The following is a 24,780-nucleotide window of genomic DNA, read 5'->3' on the forward strand; positions in this document are numbered from 1 at the left end:
CGCGATCGCCTCTTCACGCCTTCACTCCTTCACGCCTTCCAGTGACGTCCCAAGATGCCGTCCCTGCGGAGTGGCCGCGAGGCTTCAGCCTCCACCCCAGATTCACAACCCGACGTGGAGCTGGTGACAGGCCCTCACCCCGCCGGCCCTGCCGGCCTTCACCCTGCCGGCCCTCACCCTGCCGGCCCTCACCCTGCCGGCCCTCACCCTGCCGGCCCTGCCAGCCCTGACCCTGCCGGACCTGCCGCCCCACGCGCTGCCAGCCCTGCCGACACTCACTTTGCCGGCCCTGACAGCGCACCGTCCTCCGATGCAGAGGAGGATTCAACCACAACAGAGGACACGGTCAGGCAGCTCCGGAAGGCGAACCGGACAATGAGCAGGCAGCTCGCCGTGCTGCTCGCAGCCCTCCCCACCGCGACGCAGTACCTGCCAGGGGCGGACCCCCCTGGCACCCACCTGGGCGCCTACCCTGGTGCGGCCCCTGGTGCGCATCCTGCCGCCTACCCTGGTGCGGCCCCTGATGCGCACCCTGCCGCCTACCCTGGTGCGGCCCCTGGTGCGCATCCTGCCGCCTACCCTGGTGCAGCCCCTGGTGCGCACCCTGCCGCCTACCCTGGTGCGGCCCCTGGTGCGCACCCTGCCGCCTACCCTGGTGCGGCCCCTGGTGCGCATCCTGCCGCCTACCCTGGTGCGGCCCCTGGTGCGCACCCTGCCGCCTACCCTAGCGGCCACTCCCGCTATATCGTCTGTGCGGCCGGCGACTACAGTGCCGTCCCGTACAACATGGTTCAGAACTATTGGAGACGTTGGAAGATAGAGTACTTGAATTCTTTACAAACTAGGTTAAAATGGAACACTCCAGTTAATCCTGTACAAAAGGGTACGCTATTAAAGGCTGACAACGCACCACCTCTGCACTGGCCATTAGGTATTATAGATGAAGTTTATCCAGGCAAGGATGGTATTGTTCGAGTGGTACTTGTCCGAACCAAGGCAGGATCTTACAAGCGTCCTGTGGTAAAGGTTCGCCCTTTACCAAATCCATAAGCCTTTATTTTTCATTAGTTAGCCTAGTTATTTTAGAAATATGCACCCATACATCTGATTGTTATTTTTCTAATTACTTTATTTCTTATTTTTTTACATTATTATATTTTTTACTCGCAATAGACACACGTCTTGAACAGTGAAACACCATGTTGTTCTATAGCGGTTATTTATTTTGTTTTTGTTATCGTATGTTGGTTTGTTTTGACCATTCTGTCAAGGCGGGGAGCATGTTTACGCCAAATAATGGCTAATTGTCGTGTCATTGCGAATTGTTTATGGCAATGAATTTTGTTCCTGAACCCCGTTTTCCTCTCCTTCATACCTCTCCTCTTTGTCCGGGAATCAGTCAGTGCAAAACCAACAGCCGTGACGCGAAGGGAACATCATTACCCATAACGTATCTTATCGCAAGAAACAATCAAAATCATCTTAACGCATCGCAATAAAAGTAATTTCGCTAATATCAAAATTACAGTGGAATCCAAGTGAATCAGTGAATCCCAACAAGTGAATGTTCCTCTACCTCCGTAAGTACCCTTATACCCTTATAAATTCATTGCCAAAAGAATAATTGATTGTTATAAAAGGTCCACAGCTTAAACAACACATTTAAAAAATAGAAACTTGCTTAAATATATATTCGACATTTGGTAATGGAAACAGTTTAAAAAGTGATTTTGTTGAGAAGCTAGCTTTTTATGATGATTATTCATGAAACTTTATGTGAGTTTAGACTGTTTTTGTAAGATCCTCCCTAACCTATAATTCCGTAGATAGATAGAAGCAAAGAGTGAACAAGGGCATGGCCTCATTATTTATTATCCTTGATATAATATATTTTAATGCAAAACAATCAAATGTGTTTATGTTGAAAAGTCTAAATACAATATCTTCATGAAATGATGCATCATTTTTTGAAGGACAAACATAAACAAACTGGTGACCTGCCACCATTATCATTTCAGTGATCTCATTAATTTGGTTCCATGATAACTCAACACAGTGACAATTCAACACACCTTTAAAAAGTGATTTAAAGTCATTAGAAACAATGAAAAAAATAAAAATTTAAACCTAACCTTACCTAACCTACATAACCGATTTAATAAATTTTTTGTTTCATCACTTTCCATGACTTTATATAACTTTTTAAGGATGTGATGAATTATAATTTTGACGATTTATCCGGTCACCCATTAATTTATGAGGAAAACTAGGGACGCTCAAGAAAATATACTTGTAAAGTGGGAAATGGATCCAAAAAGTTTGGGAACCTCTGATTTGGATCTTCGATTAATTCTTATGCTACGCATACACACATGAGCCGAACTGACAGGACTTATGCGAAAGGAACGAAGCAGCCGCAAATGACGCGAAACACCGACAACTTCGCCCCTTTCCCATAATTCGTGATTCAGCCAGTTCATAAATGCATAAAAACACTTTAACAATTTGATTGCTAGTTTATAATGTCGTTAAAGATTAATTGAATGAATTAATTTGTTTGAATACAGCCACAACCACTAACTTTAATCCAGATATCTGATTGTCTGAAGAAGCAAAAACTCTTGAACGGTGAGCTCTGTTAATCACAGCAAGATCATTATATTTAATATTACTTCAAACTAAAAATGTATACCGTAATATGGGTTGACTTTGATCATCGCGGATATTTGTTAACACAGAAATTACTTGCTTCTTTTTAATGATTTTTTTCGAGCAACGCGGATACAAAGAAGCTTCGAAAATAAATGTAAAATAAGTTGGTTACTACTTACATTCATTGTCGGTTGAAGTGTGAAGTTGTTTTTTTTTTTATTTTTTCAGACAAAGAAAATGTAAGTACATTTTATAAATTCCTCTAATTTAAACAGTTTCGAGTCATTTACATTGCAAAGTATATCATTTTCCATGGATAAACATCACTAGTTGAATATTAAAAAAAAATTGGGATTTGCATCAGACGCGGCCCGTGACTGTAATTACCAGCAGTGCATTTCACTTTTAAAATGTACCTAGTCTGTAATTTAGGTGAAGCAAATTAAGAATGGGAACACCTACTGCAATTCATTCTATCTTCTAAGTTATATTTGTAAAATAACTGATTAAATAATACAAAATTATCTTGAAAATAAAGGACACTCAATTCATCGTTGAAAATATAGCGAAACCGTTTGATTTCACCGCGAACGAGTTTCAATGTGTTAATGTTGTTGCGTTAACATTGAACATTAGTATTTCTAAGCGAATCCATTCCAAACGCATTGGATTACGCATGATCAAAGTGATGCGAAATTCACTCGCCGTCAAAGCACTTCGATAATGCACGGATTGGTTATGTATCTGCACTGCTCTAACACGTAATTTGACGTTAAGAGTGTAATCTGTCTCGCTCATGTCACCGTTTCGGCTACTTCGGGCTGTCTCGATACTGCCCGACGCTGCTTTAGTAGTATGGTAAAAGTTGGTTTTGTGCATATCTGGGTATGCACGGAATGCGCGGAATTTTTTTACTAGAAGATAGCTCAAATAATGACCTGACGTGATTTACGAATTTCTTACATCGATCACTGGGGCACAGATGTCGTTGTAATTTGTTATGTGGAGATTGAAGACAAGCAGTGCAATGCACAAATGCACGTACCAAGGAACCGCCTCTGATTTGCATATCATTCTAATAAGCATATAAAAATGATATCAAAGTCACCCCACTCCTAAAGGTCTCATCACCATGTTTTTTTTTTACACAATTTAAAAAAATATATAATTCAATTTTTTAAACATGTGCAATAAATTTATTTTGTCATTTAGTTTCAAAGTGTTTATCCTACATTTCATTATGAAATAAAGTTTTTTTTAGTATGAAAAATAAGAATAATCTAATCAGCAGCATATAGCGAACTGATTTAATCATCATGTTTTGATCTAAAGATAAAAATACAAAAGCATAATTAAGAGGGACAGGTTTATCCCCTCTGAAGATGTGATTCACATGATTGGTAACAATGATTAGTAATTAGGCATTTGTACAATGATAAAGGAATAAACAACAAACATTTTATGTTTATTAATTAATCAATACTTTATAGATAAATGTATGTAAATAGCTCACTTCAAAATCCACTCTGACTCCATTGAAAAAATTCAGCATAAATTCCTTAGATTCATTAACTATAAACTCGGTCAATCAATTAAAACAATAAACTACTAATCACTTGATGAAAGAACTAAACTTATTAAAACTCTCAGATAGAAGACTTGTTTCCGACTTGATTTTTATTTATAAAATTGTTAATGGTATTATAGACAGCCCTAATTTATTAAGTCTAGTTACCTTCCATATACCTATAAGAACTAGTCGATCCAAAAATCTTTTTAATTGCAATAAAAATATCAGGACTGAGTCATTTAGATACTCGCTTGTACTTAGATTGCATGCAGTTGGCAATGTTTTCTCAGAAATTGTAGATGTGTTCAACTGCACGGAATATAGTTACAAGAAGGCTATAATAACATACCTCAGTAATAATAACAATTAAGTTTAGCATAATACCATTCTTCTGTATGGGTGAGTTCTGTATAATTTTAAATGCAAATTTTAATATTGATTACTGTTTCACTGAATTGTTATTTACATATTATCAAATGTTTGTAAAAGCTCTTATGGGCGTATAATAAATAAAATAAATAAATATGTATTGAACTTGACTTTTTTCAGCGCAATCAACCAAAATTGTTGGACGATTGAAGCGTCAATAAATCAACTAATATCAGATAATGTTCCTGCAACTGACTGTTGTTTTTTCTTGTAAATACTGCTCGGAATCAGAGAGTCTATGATATCACCAAATGTTGTGATAGTGAAGGGGGTGGGGAATGAGATGAATGTGAGGAGAGAAGGAAGGAGAGGAAGTACCTGCCTATTCAGATCCAGTCACCAAATATGGCTAAAGTCATTTCAAGCAACGTTTCAATTCTGAGTATCAAGCATTCTGAAATGTGCCACAAACATACCCTATTAGTTTAATATTCAATATATGAAATAAAACTTCCATATTAATCAAATAAAATTGCGCATGCTGGAATTCGAATCCACAATCTCGGTCATGGAGGTCTTCATATAGAGAGATGTTACAAGAGATCTATAGATAGGCAGTATGCCTTTATAAACAACTTCTAGCTGAAGACCCCCGCTTTGCCCGCTTTATTCTGCATTAAGGGGTGGGAAAAGGGGCTGGGGAGATTTTTCGAAATATCATGTAGACAGAGACCTCCCTCTTGTTTTGAAAGTCAAGTGTGCAAAATTTCAAAGATCTCAGAATAAAACTATAGATTTGTATAAGAACATAAATGATGACTCACCAGTTCCTGTATGAACTCCTTGCTACAGACCAGCTGGTGCAGTTGACGGCCACAGTTCTTGACGCATGTCTCCAGCACGGTGAGCGTGTACATGACGGTGGTATAGTTGCGGCTGGCGCTCTGCTGCAGGCGCTTCCGTACCGCCTTGATGGCGTCCCGGGGCCCATCGGGACTCGAATTAATCAGGTCGCAGATCTCCATGTTTAGTGCCCAATTCTCTGAGGCCAGGTTGCCATCGGTGGCTTGCTCTGAAAACACGAGACTTCAATCAACTTTGGATTTTCGACTGAGCAGATGAATTTTTAAATTTATGAACTAATTAACCATCATGCCGTCTCTCTGCAGATGTACACCGCTGCACAACTCTGTCTTTGCACACATTCATACAATGTCTCACACATACATACCCTTTCCCTAGACCTGGAGGTGTAAGAGAATGAGCTGAGAATATCGGAAACATTGGTATTTATAGTAATCATTCAACGAAATATCCCGTTACATTTGGAAAGTTGATGGACTAAAAGGTCGGTACTAAAGGGTCCTTCACAAATAGGAAAGATTTCTCTTTGCTATATCATCTCTACAAATAATAGGAACTAACAATAAACTCAATGATTATTTAAAATTAAACAATAACTTTGTAAACATCACTTATAGGTAAATACTTAATGCCGACCGGGTTTCGCTACAACCGTAGCTTCATCAGGGCAGTATAATACTAAGCTATAAGCTATAACTATAATACTAATAATAATATTATCAATTATTATTGTTCAAGAGAGCATCTTGCAGCTATACAATAAACTTCTGGTTAAAAAGGTCTGGTCAAGTTTATGGTTAGGTCGGCACTTAACGAGATATTCTGACTCTTTATATGACCCAACACAAGAATAGAGATTCAGTTGATTTTACCCCCTTATTCTAGCGTTCGGGATATATATATTCTACTTACACGCTTTCTCTGTTCACTCACTCTACATATCCAAACCATCTAAGCGTCCCTCTCTTAATTATTGAAACCATTTCTTAAATATTAAAAGTGTTTTTGTGGATTTCAATTGACTTTTGCAATGGCCAAATTTTAAATATGAAAGTCAGTTTGGATACAGGAATCTACCTAATTAAAAAGGGTAAATGTAACGTATAATATAATGTACGCATTCATAGGTGCCGTTAATTTAATTATTTTATTAAAATGCACTTTTTGCAAGTTATGCTTTAAAATATAACAGCAAATTATTTGTTCGCGCCCGAACATGCGCAATATAAATGAATACTTTTGTCCATATTAAAACTCAATTCTTTCTAGAAAGGCTTACAAAGACAATATTGGATTGAATCACATATAAATATAAATAGTAACAAAACTATTTATTCATATTGCTTATGTATGGACGCAAACAAATAATTAAATTGACTCCACCTATAAATTTACCTATAATAATTATCTACAAATTATGTTCATTTTAATTACTTTTGTTATGTCTTATTAATTTACTATGTCACTTTTAATAGAGATCAGGTGAGGAAAATGTACCACGATTTTGAGTAACTAATTCGAGGTAGGTGCCAACTTTTTTTCTGTTTTCTTAACGAGTTTAGTGAAAGTTGAATTATCTACTCCTTACTATTAGCACGGTTTAGTTATTTGGAAACAAAAATCTTTTTATACATAAATTTAAGTGGAACAATTTGTGAAAGAAACAAAACCGTGTTTTGTATTCATTATGCAACTGCAAACTGTAGGTAATTATATGAAAGCTCTATAATTTTATTATCTAGCAGAAACATAAGCTATAAAATGTTTATGGCTTTTACGTTTTATGTTTCTGAATGCACTGAATACAAATGAATGTACGCTATTCTATTTCCTCTTCCTATTCCCAAAAGTTTACAAGCGATTGTGAATGATTTGAACACCAATGTTTTATGATACAAGGTACAATGTATGTACAATATATCAGAAGTATCAGTGGTGTATCAACTGCCCAGACCAAGGAATGTACTTTAAAACTCACCATTTTCTAACAAGTTGTGGCAAGCACAAAACCACATTGGTATTCAACACAGTTAAGAAGAAAATTTAAGAAAAAAAACTTATTTTAAAACTAAGCAAGAGGAAATAGTATTTAAAACGATTTACAAGGGTTTTTTTTTAGAAAGGTGCTCGGTCAATACTGCTGGCATAGCAAAAAGGCAGCTAGGAATTTGTAAAATACACATTCTGGACATACAAGACCTTTCACCTGTTATAATAAAAAGTACATTAGAATGTGACTTTTGCATATTCCGAGCTGTCTTTTTGCTTATGACGGAAGAATTGGTGATAAGTGAGCAGGGGGCAAAGAAATATGTCGCTACTCTACTGGTACGCACGTAAACAATACTTGCATTTTTCCAAAGTTTAACCTAACGTAGTCATAAATAAATTATGTAACATTAACTTATTGGAGTTGTGGTAGACAGTTACTGTCCGTACTGCACTATTAATTTATAACAGGATATAAAACCAAATGTCGCCTTTGAAGTGTATTTTGTAAAACTGGTTACAAATGATAATGACATTATTTAGATAACATAGCATTATATAGCACAGTTTAGTGTCATTTCACTTCAAAGGAACATTAACTTATTGGAGTTGTGGTAGACAGTTACTGTCCGTGCTGCACTATTAATTTATAACAGGATATAAAACCAAATGTCGCCTTTGAAGTCTATTTTGTAAAACTGGTTACAAATGATAATGACATTATTTAGATAACATAGCATTATATAGCACAGTTTAGTGTCATTTCACTTCAAAGGGTAAATATCCAGTTATGCTGGATATCCTTAATTCACACAAATGTATCAGTTCAATTACAACGTGGAGCATCTATTTCAGTCTTCGGCAAATCAAAATAATGCACTATAATAGCTATTTCATTTTTTTATAAGTCAGCTTGAAACCTTATAAAAAATACTCCCCACCTGTCCATTGTGTATGAACCATGAGTAAGTACTCTTGCATAAACAAATATTTCTTATCAAATTTCGTATCAAATAATAATAAACACATAAAACATGTTTCAGGTGTAAATGCATGTCTCCTAGAAATTTATGGTGCCATTTCTAAATACTTTATTGTGCTTACTATAGTATGCGGTCTGTGTTAATTGTATTTTTACAACAATGGAGTTTCAATATATTGGTGTCAATTACAAATACATTGTTAGATCAGTTCCACAAAACTTGCGCAATGTGCATTACAACTGTTGTTAAATAGATTTTTCGTCGAAATGAAGTTGTAAAGAAAAATAAACATTTGAAATATTTTGATTAGCGACGTAAACATTCAACAGAACATCAAAATAAAATATGCAAAACATTTTGGAAAGGAATCAATTTCGTACAATATGGTTGGTTACATGCGATATTTGAAAAAAGCCGGGTGAATGTGTACTGCGGTGAAAAGAAAATTAAGTTTTCTATTTAGGAAATCTAAAATCAAACAGGGAAGGCAGTGAAACGTAACACAAATCTGAGTCATGAGTTCACATGATACGCCGTTGTTTTGCATCGACAAATGGTGATCGATAAAGTGACATTTGCAGAATAATAATTACATACCAATTTTTTGTCCCACAACGGTGGCAAACGGATTTCCCGCAAGGGCACCCACATTAAAGAAAGACATTATTCTTTATTTACTTTTAAAAATGTCGCTTGTCACTACGTCTTTTCGACTTCTCTACTACTTGTCAAATATACAATAAATAAAGAATGTTCGCAAATGCACTTCCTAAAAACCATTTTGTTTACGGCGTTCGAGTCTGCGCATCATTATTTGTCACTGAGTTGTGCGATAATTATCGTAATAACAATAATTGGATTATTTTTGCACCACAGTTTTGTGAAAAATGTAATGAGAAGTGTATTTTGGTATTATTTTGCAATGTATTAATTTACCATTAAGTTAATAATATCGCTTATAAGAAATGCCTGCATCGAAAAAATAATAATCCGTCGCATGTAACAAAGTAAAATATATATTTTCATTTTTGACAAACTGCATTTTTGAGCGATGTTTGATTTCATCAGTATTAAATTTTTTAGTTTATTTTACTTACTTTAAAAATCATTTAAGCTGATTAAAATGTTTTAATACTATGTACAAGTAATAGAAGTACTAATTCATGTAATTGTAGGTGTAGCTCTTAAATAATCTTTTATAACTTCGGATACGATTGAAGCATGAGTCTGGTTTATTTAGGAGTTGAGAAGAAAGGGAATTATAAAAAAAGAAAGAGAAGCAGAATCTGTTCTTATATTATTAGCACAGCGTAACAACTATTGCATTATTATCAGAACTGCCCCCAACTAGATAAATTACCCAGAAGTAAGGAAATGAAGATCTTAATCAATTTTTTTTTCAGCCCCTATAATATGTTTGGCTTTTTATTTTGATAAATGATAATGTTCGCATTTTTTGTGATTTTTGGCAGCAGCTGTTCAAAAAAAAAGGTGATATTATCGAACACACTAACTCGACGCGCCATTTTTAAAATCGAAATAATGTTGTCATGGAAATTAGATGTTAATCAATGTGTTTATTATAATCTCATTGGATCTCATTGATATTTGTTGCTAATTATTCATGTTTAACTTTGAAAATTGAAATACGAGGATAAGCTGTCTTTCATTACAAAATCTTAGTGTAATATCATCATTATTCAAAATGTCCAGTGTCATAATTCATCCAGCAGTAGAACCAGGGGTCATTGATAATAATATGCTGATAAAATGTGTATTAGAGCAAGGTCCGAAAGGAGAAGCTGGCCGCTTATTTGCAGAGGAAGGTGTTCATCTTGATGAAGTGCAGATTCTACGTTTGGAGTTTCTTAATATAATACGAATCGACCATCTCTGGATGCTGAAATCATTGACCAAGCTGGCCATAAATCACAACTTGATTGAAGATATAGAAAACCTGGAAAAGCTCACAAATCTCAAAGAACTAGATTTATCATTTAATTCTATAAGTGTGATGGAGAATTTAAACGAGCTTGTTAATATCGAGGTCTTGATTTTGAGTTATAATAAGATCTCAAAGATCGAAAACATTGAATGTCTGCAGAAACTTATTGTCATTGGACTTGCGGGAAACAAAATCACTAACTATAAGGAAGTATGTGTAGATATTTATTGATACCTACGTGTATTTTTTACTCCTGTCAAAATTAACAAAATTTCAAAATAATATAATTTTTTTATTTTAGGTAATCTACTTGCGGCAGTTCGATAAACTGCGTTCTCTGAGTTTCAAAGACAACCCGTGCTACAAGAATCCCGACGCCCTAATGTTTTTAAAGGCGGCTCTGCCTAAAGTCTCCTACATTGACTATATCCTGGTGACCGACGAAGAGAGGGAGGCCTGTGTGGATGAGTTCTCGTAAGTTCGCAAAACTAAAATGATTATTCATAAATAAAAATGGAAGGGCCAACCTCATAATTAAAATTCAGATTATGAGGAACTGGAGGACAACAATGGGAAAAATAGGCACATAGGCAGAAGAGGCAACTGGGAACTACCAAGGATTGTAGCACCGATGATCATTATTCAATAGTTCCCAACTAGCAAATAAATAATTAAATAGTCAAAACCCTTTTTATGCTGCATGCGAAAGGAATGTAGTAACCGCGAATGGTGTTTAGCACCATTTGAGGTTGCTTATACGTGTATACGCAGCATTACACGTCTCAGAATAGATATCGTCTAAAGTGAGGCGGGTACGTATTTGCATATTACGTTCCTGTATTAAATGACAATAAAAGCCCGAGTTGCGGAGGTGAATTAAAAAAATATATATTTAATGGGCAAAATAAAGTGTATGAAATCAATAAAATTATAACTATAATAGTGTATTCCGTCCCACCCATCAATGTTCAAGTATCTATGGTATCTCCAATTGGGGCATGTTGTGAGGCTGAAAGGAATGGGGGGGAGGAAGGAGCTGGAAAAGAGGAAGGTGGGGAAATACTTGGCTATTGCTGATCTGCTCACCAAACACAACTAAACCAATTACAAGCAACATTTCGATTCTTCAGGGCTGAGAGTATCTTCCGATCCGTTATTATCGGACAGTTTTTTTTTTTTTTTTTTTTATATTTACTCCACACAGGAGGCCCAGAAGAAAATAATTTCCCCTCGGGGCCTATGTCATCTTTGGGGATGCTGTGTGGAGGGTCTTTTTTTGGAGAGGAAGGAGTGAACATGGGTCTTGAAGAGTCCCATGTTGTAGGAGGGAGGAAACACAGAGGCCGGCAGTTCGTTCCACAGCCGAGCTGTTGAACTTAAGAACGAATCGTAGAAGCGACCCGTTCTCATGTGACAAGTGTCAACTGTGTACAATTGTTGGGCGCGCGTTTGGCATGTATCCCGACTACGCACCGGTGCCGAAGGGATCAATGACGCTAGTTCCTCAGAGCATCTTCCATTGTAATACCGATAGAACAAGGACAGCATACCTACCTGACGCCTGTGCTCTAAAGATTGCAGTCCGTTTGTTAAGATTGGGGAATCTATCAAACGGACCGCCCGTTTCTGCACAGAGTCAAGGGTTTTTTTCAGGTATTTTGGGGCTCCAGACCAGAGATGGCTGCCAAATTCGACAGTAGGGCGCACTTGCGATTTGTACAGGGTGAGCAGTTGTGTACTATTAAAGTATCTGCGGGCCCTGTACAGTACGCCCAGCTTCTGAGAGGCCAACTTTACTCTGGCTTCGATGGAGCCCCCGTACCTGAGCTGGTCACTTATAGTTACACCAAGCATATCAATGGAAGGCCTGTTCGGAAGATTGCTTCCGTTGAAGGAGACTAGATTATCATTTGGATCCCTTTTAGACGTAATCAGACAGGATTGGGTCTTTGAAACATTAAATTCGACGAGATTATTTTTACCCCAGGAGGAAATACTCTCGAGATAACTGTCCATTCTCTGCTTCAAAGCCCTCCGAGCCGTTGGAGTTTGTGTGCCCTTTGGGGGCTTGTCAAACAAAAAACTATCATGAACTGTACTGTCATCCGCGTAACAATGAATCGGTGCACATGTCAAAAGGTCATTGATGTGCAACAAAAACAAAGTCGGAGACAGAACCGATCCCTGTGGGACGCCAGCATTTATGGAGTGCGAGGAAGAGGTGAAACCGTCAGCAACCGCCTGAATCGACCTATCCCTTAAAAAGTCAGCAATCCACGTACACAGGGATGCGGGAAGTCCGTAAGAATGCAATTTGTTGACAAGTCCTCGGTGCCAGACCCGGTCAAAGGCCTTGGATATGTCTAGTGCGACCGTTTGGGTCTCACCGTGACGTTCCAGGCACCGCCCCCAAACATGCGTCACATACGCGAGAAAATCACCGCACGAGCGGTTCCGCCGGAATCCGTATTGACGGTCGTTGATAATTTTGTTCTTCTCGAGGTATGTGAGCAGTTTGTCGTTGATCACACGTTCCATCACTTTGGACAGAACTGATGTGATCGCTATGGGGCGGTAGTTGGCCGGGTTGGAGCGGTCACCTTTCTTGGGAATAGGGTGAATTACCGCTTTTTTCCAACCAGAGGGCACAGTGCCACACTTCAGGGACATTTTGAAGAGCTTTGTCAAAACTGGAACTATTTCCGCAGCACACCTCTGCAATACCAGGGCAGGTATTCCATCAGGTCCACTAGCTTTGTTAACATCGAGCCCCCGTACGACGTGGAGTACATCCCGATGCCGGATCCTCAGCTTTTTCATATAGAAGCCGCAGTGAGGAACCGACGGCGGAACAGCACCCCCGTCGTCGAGGGTCGAGTTTTCCGCAAACATTTTCCCTAATAAGTTAGCCTTTTCGGTGGCGGTGTTTGCTAGTGAGCCGTCAGGTCTGGTAAGAGGTGGCAAACTGGGTTTGCAAAAATTTCGACCTATTGAGCCCGCAAGCGACCAGAATGCTCTGCTGCCATGCGTGCAGGCAGCCAGCTTTTTGCTGATCTGCAGGTCGTGTTCGAATTTTGACCTATTGATGATTCTCTTGCATTCCTTTGCCGATTTGTTGTATGCTGATCTGCTTTCGGGCGTTCGAGATGTGTTGTAGGCTCGGTAAGCCGCGTTTTTTCGTCGGACTGCTTCGGAGCATTGTCGACTGAACCACGGCTTTGAGCCCACACCAGTTTCTTTAGTAGTCGATTGTATGAAGCCATCCATCGCCGATTTGATGACTTCACCAATCTCCTGGGCACATCTTGAAGGGTCCGAAGTCCGAAAACAAACAGCTGACCACGGAAAAGCGTTGAAATGGGCCCGCATACCGAACCAATCTGCTGACCTATAGTGCCACACTTTTCTCCTCAGCCTCTCATTGGTTGGTCTGAGGCTAACGGGGATTGATGTCGTCACTAGGCAGTGGTCAGATGATCCCAGAGGCGCTGTGACGTCAATCTTATAACCGTGTGGCACAGCAGTTAAGAATAGGTCTAACAGATTGGAGCGGTGAGTCTGGACATCAGGAACCCTTGTAGGCTCCTGAACCAATTGCTCTAATCCGTAGCAAATGGCAAAGGATTCCGCCTGTCGGCCAGCCGAGTCCGTTGGGCCTGAGAACTTCAACCATGGTTCGTTATGAACGTTGAAGTCCCCCAGAACAACAAACTCGGCCGAAGGGTAGCGGGGCAAGAGATCATCAATAGTATCGCTCAAATGTTTGAAGAGCTCGGAAGTGTCTGATTCGCTATGGTTCGGTGAGCGGTATAGACATGCGTAGAATCTTGCCGTACTGGCAAGATTGACGCGCACCCACATTACGTCAAATCTGGAGTTTTCCAGACTCAATAGTCGCACACAGTTGACGTCAGCTCGACTATAGAGGCAGACTCCTCCTTTGAGTCGGAATTTGCTTGCGAGGGTAAAGCCCGGGCAGTCCAGATAGGAGGAGTCTGGCGGCTCGGCTATCTGAGTTTCGGATAGGAAAAGAAGGTTGGGACGTTGGGACAAAAGATGGTGATGGACGGAATTTAAATTTGTGTGCAGGCCGCGAATGTTGGCAAAATTTACCAACAGTTTTGGCCCGCACCGGGGACGCCTGCTACTCGCCGCTGTAACGATGTTAAAATTGTTGTGTTGTATGTTCATGAATTTTTTTTTTTTTTTTTTTTTTATAAGGGTAGGAGGTGAAAGGAAAGGTCTGGAAAGGAAAGGTATGAGGGGTGGGTAGGAATCTGGGGTTCAGGCTGTCCAGGAGTGATGAGCGTTTGGTTCCAGCCCACCCACTGCGGTGCTAGGCGATAGGCTGGGAGAGTCCGGCTGGAGAGGGCATCCAATGCGCCCCAAACGCTGCTGCTGGGTCCCCTCCGGTCACGAACCGGCACAACAGCAGTGGCGGGGTTTTTTCACTCGCTGATGGGGCAGCCCACCCTTAGTCGTGAGCCTGAGGGTCGGGCCCCTGTACTATCGAGCGGCCCGGACAGCGGTAACCGGTTGTAAAGGGTCTCCCTCAACCAGCATCTCCCAACCGGCCCGCCACGCAGAAGGTGGGCCGACGCACCCGCCACCAAGGCCCGGGCAAACCTTAACCCATGAACCCGGGCACCCCTGCTAAGTCACCAAACGTAGCGAACCACTTGGGGTGACCTGTGGCAGAGGTGTTGGTAATCCAATAAATGGTTCCCAGGGCGGCGGTACCCATTCCCGCCTACCAAATTAAAGTTGTATGTAAACAAATAAATAAATGAAGATAGTTTTGTTTTGTTAGTAAAGATTTATATTTCAGATCAATCATCAGCAAAGTGAACGAACAGGACGAGGTGACGGAGCTGGCTCGGCAGAAGAAGGCGGTGTACGACGCTCGTGTGACATACTATGCACTGTCTTTCGTGGAGTACCTGACGGGGCCCGAGCTATTCGACAACATGTACGAGCTGGACCCTATGGGCACTCTGCTGCTGCAGACAGACGAGGAGTTGCGCAGCGTGTGGTCGGTGTATCCTTTTACTACCTTTACACGAGTGGTAGACACTACCTGCATTACTAACAAACATGTTTTAAATTTGACATAACTGATTCACAACTATTTACCATGCGTTACTGGTTTTTTTATCAGGATTGTAAAATTTAAAACACATTGATTAGTAAGGCCCTAGCTGTATATGTAATTGTATACCACGTTGCGACTGTTAAAAAACTACATTTTATCGATTTTAATTCGACTCCATATCTCATACTAGTCCCAAGTATGCATAATGAAACAAACATACACCAAGAAATGTTTATAAGTTTTTTTATTTATAAAAAAAAACACATATAAGATGTACCTACATGAAATAGTATATTTGTGGCACGTACCAGAGTAGTATATACTTTCAGCATCGCCCTGGTGAAAGACCACAATTCAGAATAAAAAATTCCATGAAATGGCTTAAGCCATGTTTGGTGACCAGATCTTACCTTGCTCTTCCCCACCTCCTTCCATTCAGCCTCACTAGATAAGCCAATTTGGGGATGCTATAATTCCATAGGCCGTGGTAGTAGGGAGCAAGTTGGAACTCTTGTACGGTATTTGCATTAAATAATAAATAATAAGGTAAAAACACACATAGTTCCAGCATAAGAAATATATCTTGCTTAAAAAAAGTTTGGTTTATTCACTCCCTTTGAAAAAAAAACGCCAGTTTGAACCCATGTTATGTATAAAATACCATGTTTTGGTCTTCGAAAAACGTTGTAAGGGAGTTTTAATAAGTATTTTAATATTCATATACAGGGTGTATCGGCACTAACCCGACAAACTTTAACCAGCTATTCCTTAGCACATTTGAAGTAAAAAATGTTATGGGCACTTTGCTGTCCGGTAGCATTTTTTTTCAATTAAAAACAAAAAAAATTAAAATTTCCACACTACATCACTGTCATTGGCATTGCGTTTCGTGTTCAACAGCTGTTATAAGCAAGTATGTCAAAAAGCGTCTTCGCTCTTTCGCACACACTAAATAATAATAGTTAAAAATGAGACGAATGGTGCCTTGCCATTTCGTTGTGATTGTAAGTGTGCGCCAATATAAGTACACACATGCATTATTCAACAGAATTCGAATAAAATATTTGCCAGATGGGTTTTCAAACTTTGACAAAGGATAAAACAGTGGTGAAAATATGAATAGTAAATTTTTTATTAAAAAAAAATGTTACCGGACAGCAAAGTGCACATAAGATTTTTTACTCCAAATATGCTAAGGAATAGCTGGTTAAAGTTTGTCGGGTACGTGCCGATACACCCTGTATATGAATATTAAAATAATTACCACGGAAATAAGTTTTGAGAGGTAATTGATTATCTCAATTGGCTCGCTACGTTTGGTGATTGACTTAACAGAGGTGCATACGGGCTGGATAGAGAGAAACTGGTTATGATAGACTTTTGAATCTCGACCCATTGCCTTGCACCACAGTGGAAGAGATAAATTCATATGTGTGACATTCCTGGATATCCAGATTCCAACCCACCCCTCATACCTTTTCCTCACCGGAACTGTGTGGAGCTAATGTAAAAAGTTAGACAATATAATTTCCTCCAACTGCACATCATCACAATTGATAAAAGCTTAGGGAATAATATATTCTGCAATATTACACCATTGAAAAATGTAACCCTTAACATGGTTGAGCATCAGATATCGCCAGTTCTACTCGGACCTGATGCTGGAGTTGGTAAACTTTGGGCTGGCGCAGTACTCCGTCAGGAAGAAGGAGGTGGAGATATTCCATGAGGTGATGAACGAGGCCCAAGAAGGCTCCTCCAACAGAAGTAAAGAGTGAGCTGTTATTTTATTAATTCAACTGTATGCATGAATATAGTCAGGTCTCAATGGTAACATTAAGTTGGGATTTACGAGTATTATGTAACTGAAAATCACAAGACCAAATGTTAGGTTCAGAAGGTCTCTTGACCTTGATGATATACATTTATCTAATAGATTTGACACAACTTTTTACAAGTTTTCATAAATTTTCAAACCTTTTCCTACCAGTAAAGATTTATAAGACGATAAATGAAAATAAATAGAGGACAAAGACCATAATTGCCCATATTCTAGTGCAATTATTAGGGTAGGGTGGGGCAAAGATCCGCAATTTTAGGTTTCAACCTTTTTTCTCACCCAATAAGTAAAAGGTCCTGCAGGTTTTGGCTTCACTGGAAATCTTAATTTATGTGCTACAATATACCATTTTATTACTAGAGAACCTTGCCTTTGCAGACCTTTGCCCCACTGTTTGGGGTAAACGTCCGCAGATGCGGGGCAATTGTCCGCAGCTGCGGATCTTTGCCCCATTGAAATGAAATACACGGAACAATTAACTTTAATCAGTTTATTTATTCACAGTTATGAGTAAAACCATTCCAGTTCACTGACTGAATAAACATTTCGGGTTGTGCTGGTTTCTTTTGGCTCCTTTATACTCGAAACGACTGATCCCCATTCATAATCGAGAATGTCAGGCCGGTCGGGCCATTTCCATAATTTTCCAGCTTTCACCATTGATGATACAGTGGCATGGGTTTCTGAAACGCCAGTAATAACTCCTGGAAACAGTTTTTCTTCATATCGAACGGTACAAAATTCGCCTATGCACCTCTTTGGAGGCACCATCCGCTCAGACGATTCTTCCATCTTCTGATCACTGTCAGATTCTGAGTCGTTGTAGACCGAAGTTCCAGATGAAATAGACTGAGACTGAGATGAGTCATCTGAATCAAACTGAAGTCTACGTGGTGGCTTCTTCTTCTGCTTTGCTGCCATCTTGAGCTTGTCTTTCCGTTTCATTGCATTTTTAATTTTACGATCTTCTCTTTCTTTGACCAAACTTTCAGCTTGTAATTTTTTGTCCCGAAGGTCTTTCTTGTGCGGAGAAGATGTTAGAAGTGTCGACTTTAAACTTCTTCCGCTCCGCTTACGTCGTGTTGCTTTGGGAAGAGGTAGTATGTCTGCTGGAGACACAACTGACACAAGAGATGACGTGGAGACAAGTCCAGGAGAATCAGTAGATAAAACAGGATCAGGCAGTCTTGAAGGTCCAGGAACAGGGAAGTCGAGAGCTGAAGGAACAGGATCAGGCAGCCTTGAAGGTCCAGGAACAGGTAAGTCGAGAGCTGAAAGAACAGGATCAGGCAGCCTTGAAGGTCCAGGAACAGGGAAGTCGAGAGCTGAAGGAATAGGATCAGGCAGCCTTGAAGGTCCAGGAACAGGGAAGTCGAGAGCTGAAAGAACAGGATCAGGCAGCCTTGAAGGTCCAGGAACAGGGAAGTCGAGAGCTGAATTGCAGTTATCGTTGCCAAAGTCTAGTGTTGGTTCTTGGACGAAATCTTCTTCCGGGCTTTGGTCAAGTACTGACGTAGGAGCCTGAGGCAGCACTGAAGGCTCAGGAACAGGGCAATCGGGAACGGCATCACAGTTATCGTCGCCAAAATCTAGCATTGGTTCTTTAACGATATCATCTTCTTCCGGACTTTGATCCGTCACCTGGCTCGGAAGAAAATCAGCATCCGAGAAAACCCCGGGGTCCAGGGGAAAGATTCCCGTTGCGCGGAAGGAGGCAGTTGCTTTTTCAATGGTAGCTGTTCTTTCATAAGCCCGGTTAAAGAGCTCAGCGACATGATAAACTGTTATTACCTGCCCGGGGTGGGACGATTGCCACGAATCCGTGACCTCGTTGTAGTAGGTTTTGAGGGGTTTAAAAAACACCCGGTCGAGTGGCTGAGTTTTGTGGCTCGTATGGGGTGGCAAGCTGAGCATAACCACATTCAATGCTTCAGCCTGAGATATTGATTCGATTGAAATATGCGAGGCATGATTGTCCAGGATAAGAAGAACAGGAGCTTCCGTAGTGGGTTTGGCATGTTCTGCAAAGTGTTTTAACCACTTAATAAATGTAGGAGTGTCAACATATCCCTTGTCAGTGACCGCCATCTTACAGCCGACCGGGCCATTTTTTATTAAAAGAGGATTTTCCCTCTTTCTTTTGAATATAAAATAGGGCGGAATGTAGCCACCGTTGGCGTTGAGGCAGCAGATAACGGTAACTGTTTGGCCTTGTTCGGCACTTACATTTTTAGCTACTTCTTTCTGGCCCTGGTCGGACACAATTTTCGGAAGTTTGTCTGGAACAGTCTGGATTCCAGTTTCGTCCATGTTGTATATGGAACCAGGAGCAAACTTGTATTTTTGATAAGCCGATTCTAGGTTACCAAAAAAACCTTCCACTTGATTGCGATTAAAACCCATTGTTCGGGCCACTGACGTTTTTCTCGCAGTTCGCAAACTTAGTTTGTGTCTCTTCATGAAAGAAATTGTGTAATCCTTCCCTGCCATTCCCTTTTCTTTATTAAAGTTGTGTCGAATCTTGTTTTCTTCAGCATATTTGAATATAAGAATTCGGAGCGTTTTGAAGGAAACACCATAAAACATATGGTTCAAGGTTCGGCAGTGATCTACAATATCCTTTTCTTGCAAATGAGTGAATGTTGTTGTGAACCGGCCCAGTTTTCTGGCGCCGCCTTCCTTTTTCAACCTGTAAGAAATCAAATCGACATTCAGAATAAAAGATTGTTAGTGATTCCTAACTCGTAATAATTTACTGAAGGGGTAACCCACCTCTTCCGTACAGTTGATTCATCAAATCCCAACTCCTTCCCAATTTTTCTAATGGATAGCCCCTGATTTAGCATTTCTTGGGCCTGCTAGTACAGTTCTGATGTGAACGGCTTCACATTAGTTTTGCGTTTGTAGTTTCTATAACGTAAAAACAAAAATTAGAACAATGAATACAAATCTTGGGGCAAACGTCCGCGCGCGGACCATTGCCCCATGCAAAATGCGGACCTCTGCCCCATTTTGTCATTTTGTAAACACAAACTAATCTAAAAACAAGAAATGCGCATTTGGCCAAATTATTGTCCATAGATCGCCTTTCAAAACCTGAATTATGGAATTGAACCAGTAAAAAAGTAAGCAAAGCGTATAGTAAATTACATTTTCAACTGAAGATGACCTACGGATTATTACATCAAAACAAGTAAAAAGAATTCTAACCTCATTGTTTTTGTTGTGCCGGTCAGACGCCATGTAACTTTTGTGAGTCATCTTCTATCAATGTTGCCAGCATAAAAATGTGTCCCACGTAAAACCACGACAATATTAAGCGATCATTTTAAATTGACGGTGCGGATCATTTCCCACTGCGGATCTTTGCCCCATCCTACCCTATATAAGGTCTCAGATTGAAACCATTCCCTCATGGGTACTTCAAGGCTCCCATTTGAGGCGTTTATTATTTATTTAGTAAATAAATGTCATGTTAACAGTGATTTCATATTTCATTCAATTTATATGAAATTATATAAATACATTAGTTTTATAGATGATTGCAACAAGTTACAAGATGATGTAAACTAAATTAAGGAACACATCATAATAATATCATCTCAAGGGCAAATGGTACATCTTTATAAACAATATCATAAATAGATTAAGAAAACTCATTTACATATTTATTAGTCTAAGAAATATACTTAACTTAAAAATTCTTAAAAATATTTACTACGCTCTAGCCCATTCAATAATACAGTATGGTATCGTTGCGTGGGGGGGAGCTTACAAATCATCACTTTTACCGCTGGAAATCACTCAAAGGCTGTTAATAAAAATTTTAATAAAAAAACCAAGATTAGATTAGATTAGACTACCCAACCTTACAACTTTTCCAAGATTTTCAAGTCCCATCACTAAAAAATACATATACAAAAAATACGCTACTTCAAATCCACAAAGATCTGTATAAGAAGTCACACCATGCCATGGTTCGTGTCGAGAGCAATAGGCAAAATACAATGGGTCGCTTATGGACTACATTAATGCATACCAGTTTTGCACAACACTATTACACGTACACTGGAGTGGTATGGTTTAATAAATTAACGACTGAGATGAGATTAGAACCGGACTTTACTAAATTTAAAAATAAAATTAACTTCACTACAATAAATAATTTAACGAATTAGAATGACGATGATATCTCACTATATTATTTTATAAATTATTTTATAAAAAAACTAAAATCTCTTCACTTTATATGTTTTTATGATTCTTTTTTTCTTCTATTTACATATGTATGTTAAGTTTTTATTATTTTCCCTTTACACACGAGTTTTAGACTCTTGTAAAGGTAAACATGTTAATTTTTATTGAAATATGTTCTTACTATGTAAATTTAAACATTATACTGTATTTTATAAAATAAATAAAAATATTAAAAAAAAATATATTTATTTGATCGGCCATTTTCTTACATATATAGTGCTATACATACATATTCTTGTAGTGTTGTAGGCAAATCATTTTCTACTTGCACATACATATTATGTTTAGGTAATGTTTTTATTTAATCTTTCTTGAATTACGCAGGTGGGTGTCCAAGTACATCCTGGACAAGGAGGAACAGTTTGAGATGATGACAGTGACAGTGGACTCCCTGGAGGCGGAGGCCGTGACATTCGAGGAAGTGGGGAGCTCCCTAGAGGACCTGCTGGAAGGCTTCAACTCCCTGGTCAAGGACCTCTGGGTCAACCTCATGAAGGAGGAGATGTCTCTGTACGAGCTGTGCGAGGTAGGTACTGCTATTTAAGTATGGTCCTGGTTCAGTCAGAGATTTGAATGTCTCTAAATTTAGCTTTGAACTAATACATGAATCCAACTCTTCAGGAGACGCGCATCCAGTTTTCGCAGAACGTCAAAGACCTGGGCAACAAGATGATAGAGAAGACGCGGGCCACTTTTAGCCAGTGGCGAGATCGCGAGGGCGAGTGGACCATGTCCCTGGGCGAGATGCTGCCGCGCCTGGCTACCAGGGGTGTACTGCTCTATGAGCACATCCCTGAGCTGGTCACGGTGAGGACTCCTTCTATTGAATCTCTTCAAATATATAGGAGAAGGTCAACAAAAAGCAGACTCAAATTAATTATACTTGTCCTGAAGTCTGTTGTGCTGCCAAACTCTAAGGTTGATGTTTTTGAAACTCCATCCATTATTTGATGACCATGGAATAGACGGTCAGTGTCATTTTGAATTTTTCACATTTAAACACTGACTCCGAATCTTAGCCAGTTCTAACTTTTAAAATATCAAGTCAAAGATATACCTAGGATTGAGGAGCTGGATGTAACAACAACTCTGACAACAGCTCAGTCTGCGTAAAACCTGAAGAAGTAATATTTACACAGCAGATAAAGAAGGGTTTGGATATACCAAAAATTCGATGAGAGCATTCAGCTCCTCAATTATTATACATATAAGTCGTATTATGCAAGGCTGTAAAGGTCTAACACTAAAATCAACATTTTTAATTTGTGCAGATTATGACAGATAAAGACCTGATGATGGACACCATAGCTCAGTCCACCGACTGTCACATGCGCTTCATAGATGACCGCGAGGATTATGTCATTCAGAGGGTCATCGCCTGGCAAGAAGAGCTGCTCCACAAGGCCACTTGGTAATTTATTGTTTATTACCAACTTGCTGACTGTTGTGAGTTTTGGGGTATTATGCCTTGTTGCGCTCCTCCTCCTTTAGCCAACGATTCGGACAGCATTACAATGTCCATCATCAGGGCAGAGGTGTAGATAATGGTAAAGTGTGTGTTTATGTATGCAGAAGTGGTCAGAGGCGGATTTGCCCTTAGGCCTATGTAGGCCCGGGCCTAGGGCGGCCAATCGTGACAAAAAAGACACAGATGATAACAAGAAATTTATTCCTAAGTACCTAAATATTCTACGTACGAAATAGCGATATGCAAGAGCGTGTTCACACACAGCACACAGCACCCCCACGCCCCGCAGCCGCCCTCGCCACACCTATGATGGGTACTGAGAAAGGGGCGGCTACATGGTCTGGGGCCTAGGGCGGCCAAGACTGCAAATCCGCCTCTGGAAGTGGTACAGTGTTACAAGTATCAATCCATCCAATTAATTAACAAATCCAGTAGAAGTAATATCCAGAGGCAAAATGAATTTACATGTAATTATAATTGTGCGTGGGCACAATTTTTCAACACTGCAAATGCAGGGCTTCGGCTCCTAGGGGTTAAGTACTTACAAATATGATTTCAGAGGAAATTTTGGTTTTGTTTTAATATATAAGAGATACATTAAAAATACTCTTTTTTGGAGGCGAGGCCTACTGTTCACAGAACTACTAGTTATGATTTGTTTAACTTTTGCGACACAAATGCATTTTCTTTTCAGGGAAGAGATAAAGAGAGATCGGAGCCGAGTCCTCGAGATAAACTACTTTGTGGACAGTCAGAAAGAGGAGTGGCAGCTACTGATAAACCGCATGCTGGCATTTGACGGGCTGACAGAGGAACTGGAAGCTCTCATTAAAGGATCCAATCTGTGACCATTGCATAACACATTAACTTAAAATAATTTAAAAAAAACTATATCAAAGACCCAATCATCTCTGATTACATCTAAAAGGGATTGAAATGACAATGTAGTCTCCTTCAACAGAAGCAATGTTCCCATAATGCCTTCTATTTATATGCTTGGTGTAACTCTAAGTGACTAGCTAATGGGCTCCTCGCGGGAGCTCCATGGATGCAGTTAGGTTAGCCTCTAAAAAGTTGAGCGTACTGTTAATGGGGCCTGCAGATACTTTAATAGTACACTGCGGTTCCCGTAGAAATAGCAATTATGCCCCACTGTTGAATTTGGCAGCCACCTCTGGTCTGGAGCCCCAAGGTACTTGAAAACAACCAATGACTCCATGCAGAAACGGGGAGTCCATTATATATTGCAATTTTTAGAGCACAGGAATCAAGCGAGAATTCTGTCCTATTTCAATAGAAAATCTCTGTTTCCTACCTCCTACAATATGGGTCTTTTCAAGACAATATGGGTCTTTCTCTCCCCAAAAAGACCCTCCACACAGCATCTCCAAAGATGACATGTGAAGGGTTAAAATTTAAAAAAAAAACAAAATTGACCGTGTCCATGTGAGGTGAATAAAACACATATGATTAAAAATAAATGTACTTATATTTTCATAAAATCAAATGCATTAATTTATTCTATGAATCTGTACAGTACATGAACAGCAATTTTTTAAATACATTTTTGCATATATGATTATATTCTCTAATGTATAATACATAGTATCACGCTGAAATATTGCGAATAATATAAAATAAGTATACTTAACTGAAGGTATATATTCTTATCAAAAATTGTAAAGGTAGCTTTTAGGAAACTTAAATAAGACTTGAAATTTGTGTGTATTGAAATATTAAACCAATTAATT

General features: G+C 39.4%; 2 protein-coding genes across 4 annotated transcripts in view; one reads left to right on the forward strand and one right to left on the reverse strand.

Annotated features, from left to right (window-relative positions):
* Nucleotides 1-9,161, reverse strand: part of LOC149422130 (TOM1-like protein 2) — a 43,232-nt gene extending 34,071 nt beyond the window's left edge. For both annotated transcript variants that reach the window (XM_089633107.1, XM_089633106.1), the window contains exons 1-2: nucleotides 9,025-9,161; nucleotides 5,416-5,663 (exon numbers count right to left, since the gene is read on the reverse strand). In XM_089633107.1, the coding sequence (XP_089489233.1) occupies nucleotides 5,416-5,663; nucleotides 9,025-9,091 (315 nt within the window). In that variant the 5' untranslated portion in view covers nucleotides 9,092-9,161. The remainder of the gene's footprint in view (nucleotides 1-5,415; nucleotides 5,664-9,024) is intronic.
* On the forward strand, nucleotides 1,046-24,738 carry LOC149422131 (dynein regulatory complex subunit 3-like). Of its 2 annotated transcripts, none has more exons than XM_089633105.1 (8): nucleotides 1,046-1,580; nucleotides 10,674-10,846; nucleotides 15,201-15,410; nucleotides 17,098-17,238; nucleotides 21,886-22,087; nucleotides 22,183-22,368; nucleotides 22,833-22,972; nucleotides 23,724-24,738. In XM_089633105.1, the coding sequence occupies exons 2-8, from the start codon at nucleotides 10,755-10,757 to the stop codon at nucleotides 23,875-23,877; spliced, it is 1,125 nt and encodes a 374-aa protein (XP_089489231.1). In that variant the 5' UTR covers nucleotides 1,046-1,580; nucleotides 10,674-10,754; the 3' UTR covers nucleotides 23,878-24,738. The 2 variants fall into 2 exon arrangements, with proteins under 2 accessions (XP_089489231.1, XP_089489230.1); XM_089633104.1 differs by lacking the exon at nucleotides 1,046-1,580 and adding an exon at nucleotides 10,062-10,582.
* The last annotated feature ends 42 nt before the right edge of the window (nucleotides 24,739-24,780 follow it).

This window comes from Hesperophylax consimilis, chromosome 7, assembly GCF_061612785.1.
Source record: "Hesperophylax consimilis isolate HC1 chromosome 7, BYU_Hcon_1.0, whole genome shotgun sequence".
NCBI lineage: Eukaryota > Metazoa > Arthropoda > Insecta > Trichoptera > Limnephilidae > Hesperophylax > Hesperophylax consimilis.

What these genes read in the sequence shown, in the direction of transcription:
- LOC149422131 (XM_089633104.1), top strand. Translation starts at nt 10,133, where the DNA reads ATGTCCAGTGTCATAATTCATCCAGCAGTAGAACCAGGGGTCATTGAT. An exon ending in TTGCGCAGCGTGTGGTCGGT is followed by an intron (nt 15,411 to 17,097) that starts GTATCCTTTTAC and finishes GTTGAGCATCAG; the next exon opens with ATATCGCCAGTTCTACTCGG. An exon ending in CTGCTCCACAAGGCCACTTG is followed by an intron (nt 22,973 to 23,723) that starts GTAATTTATTGT and finishes TTTTCTTTTCAG; the next exon opens with GGAAGAGATAAAGAGAGATC.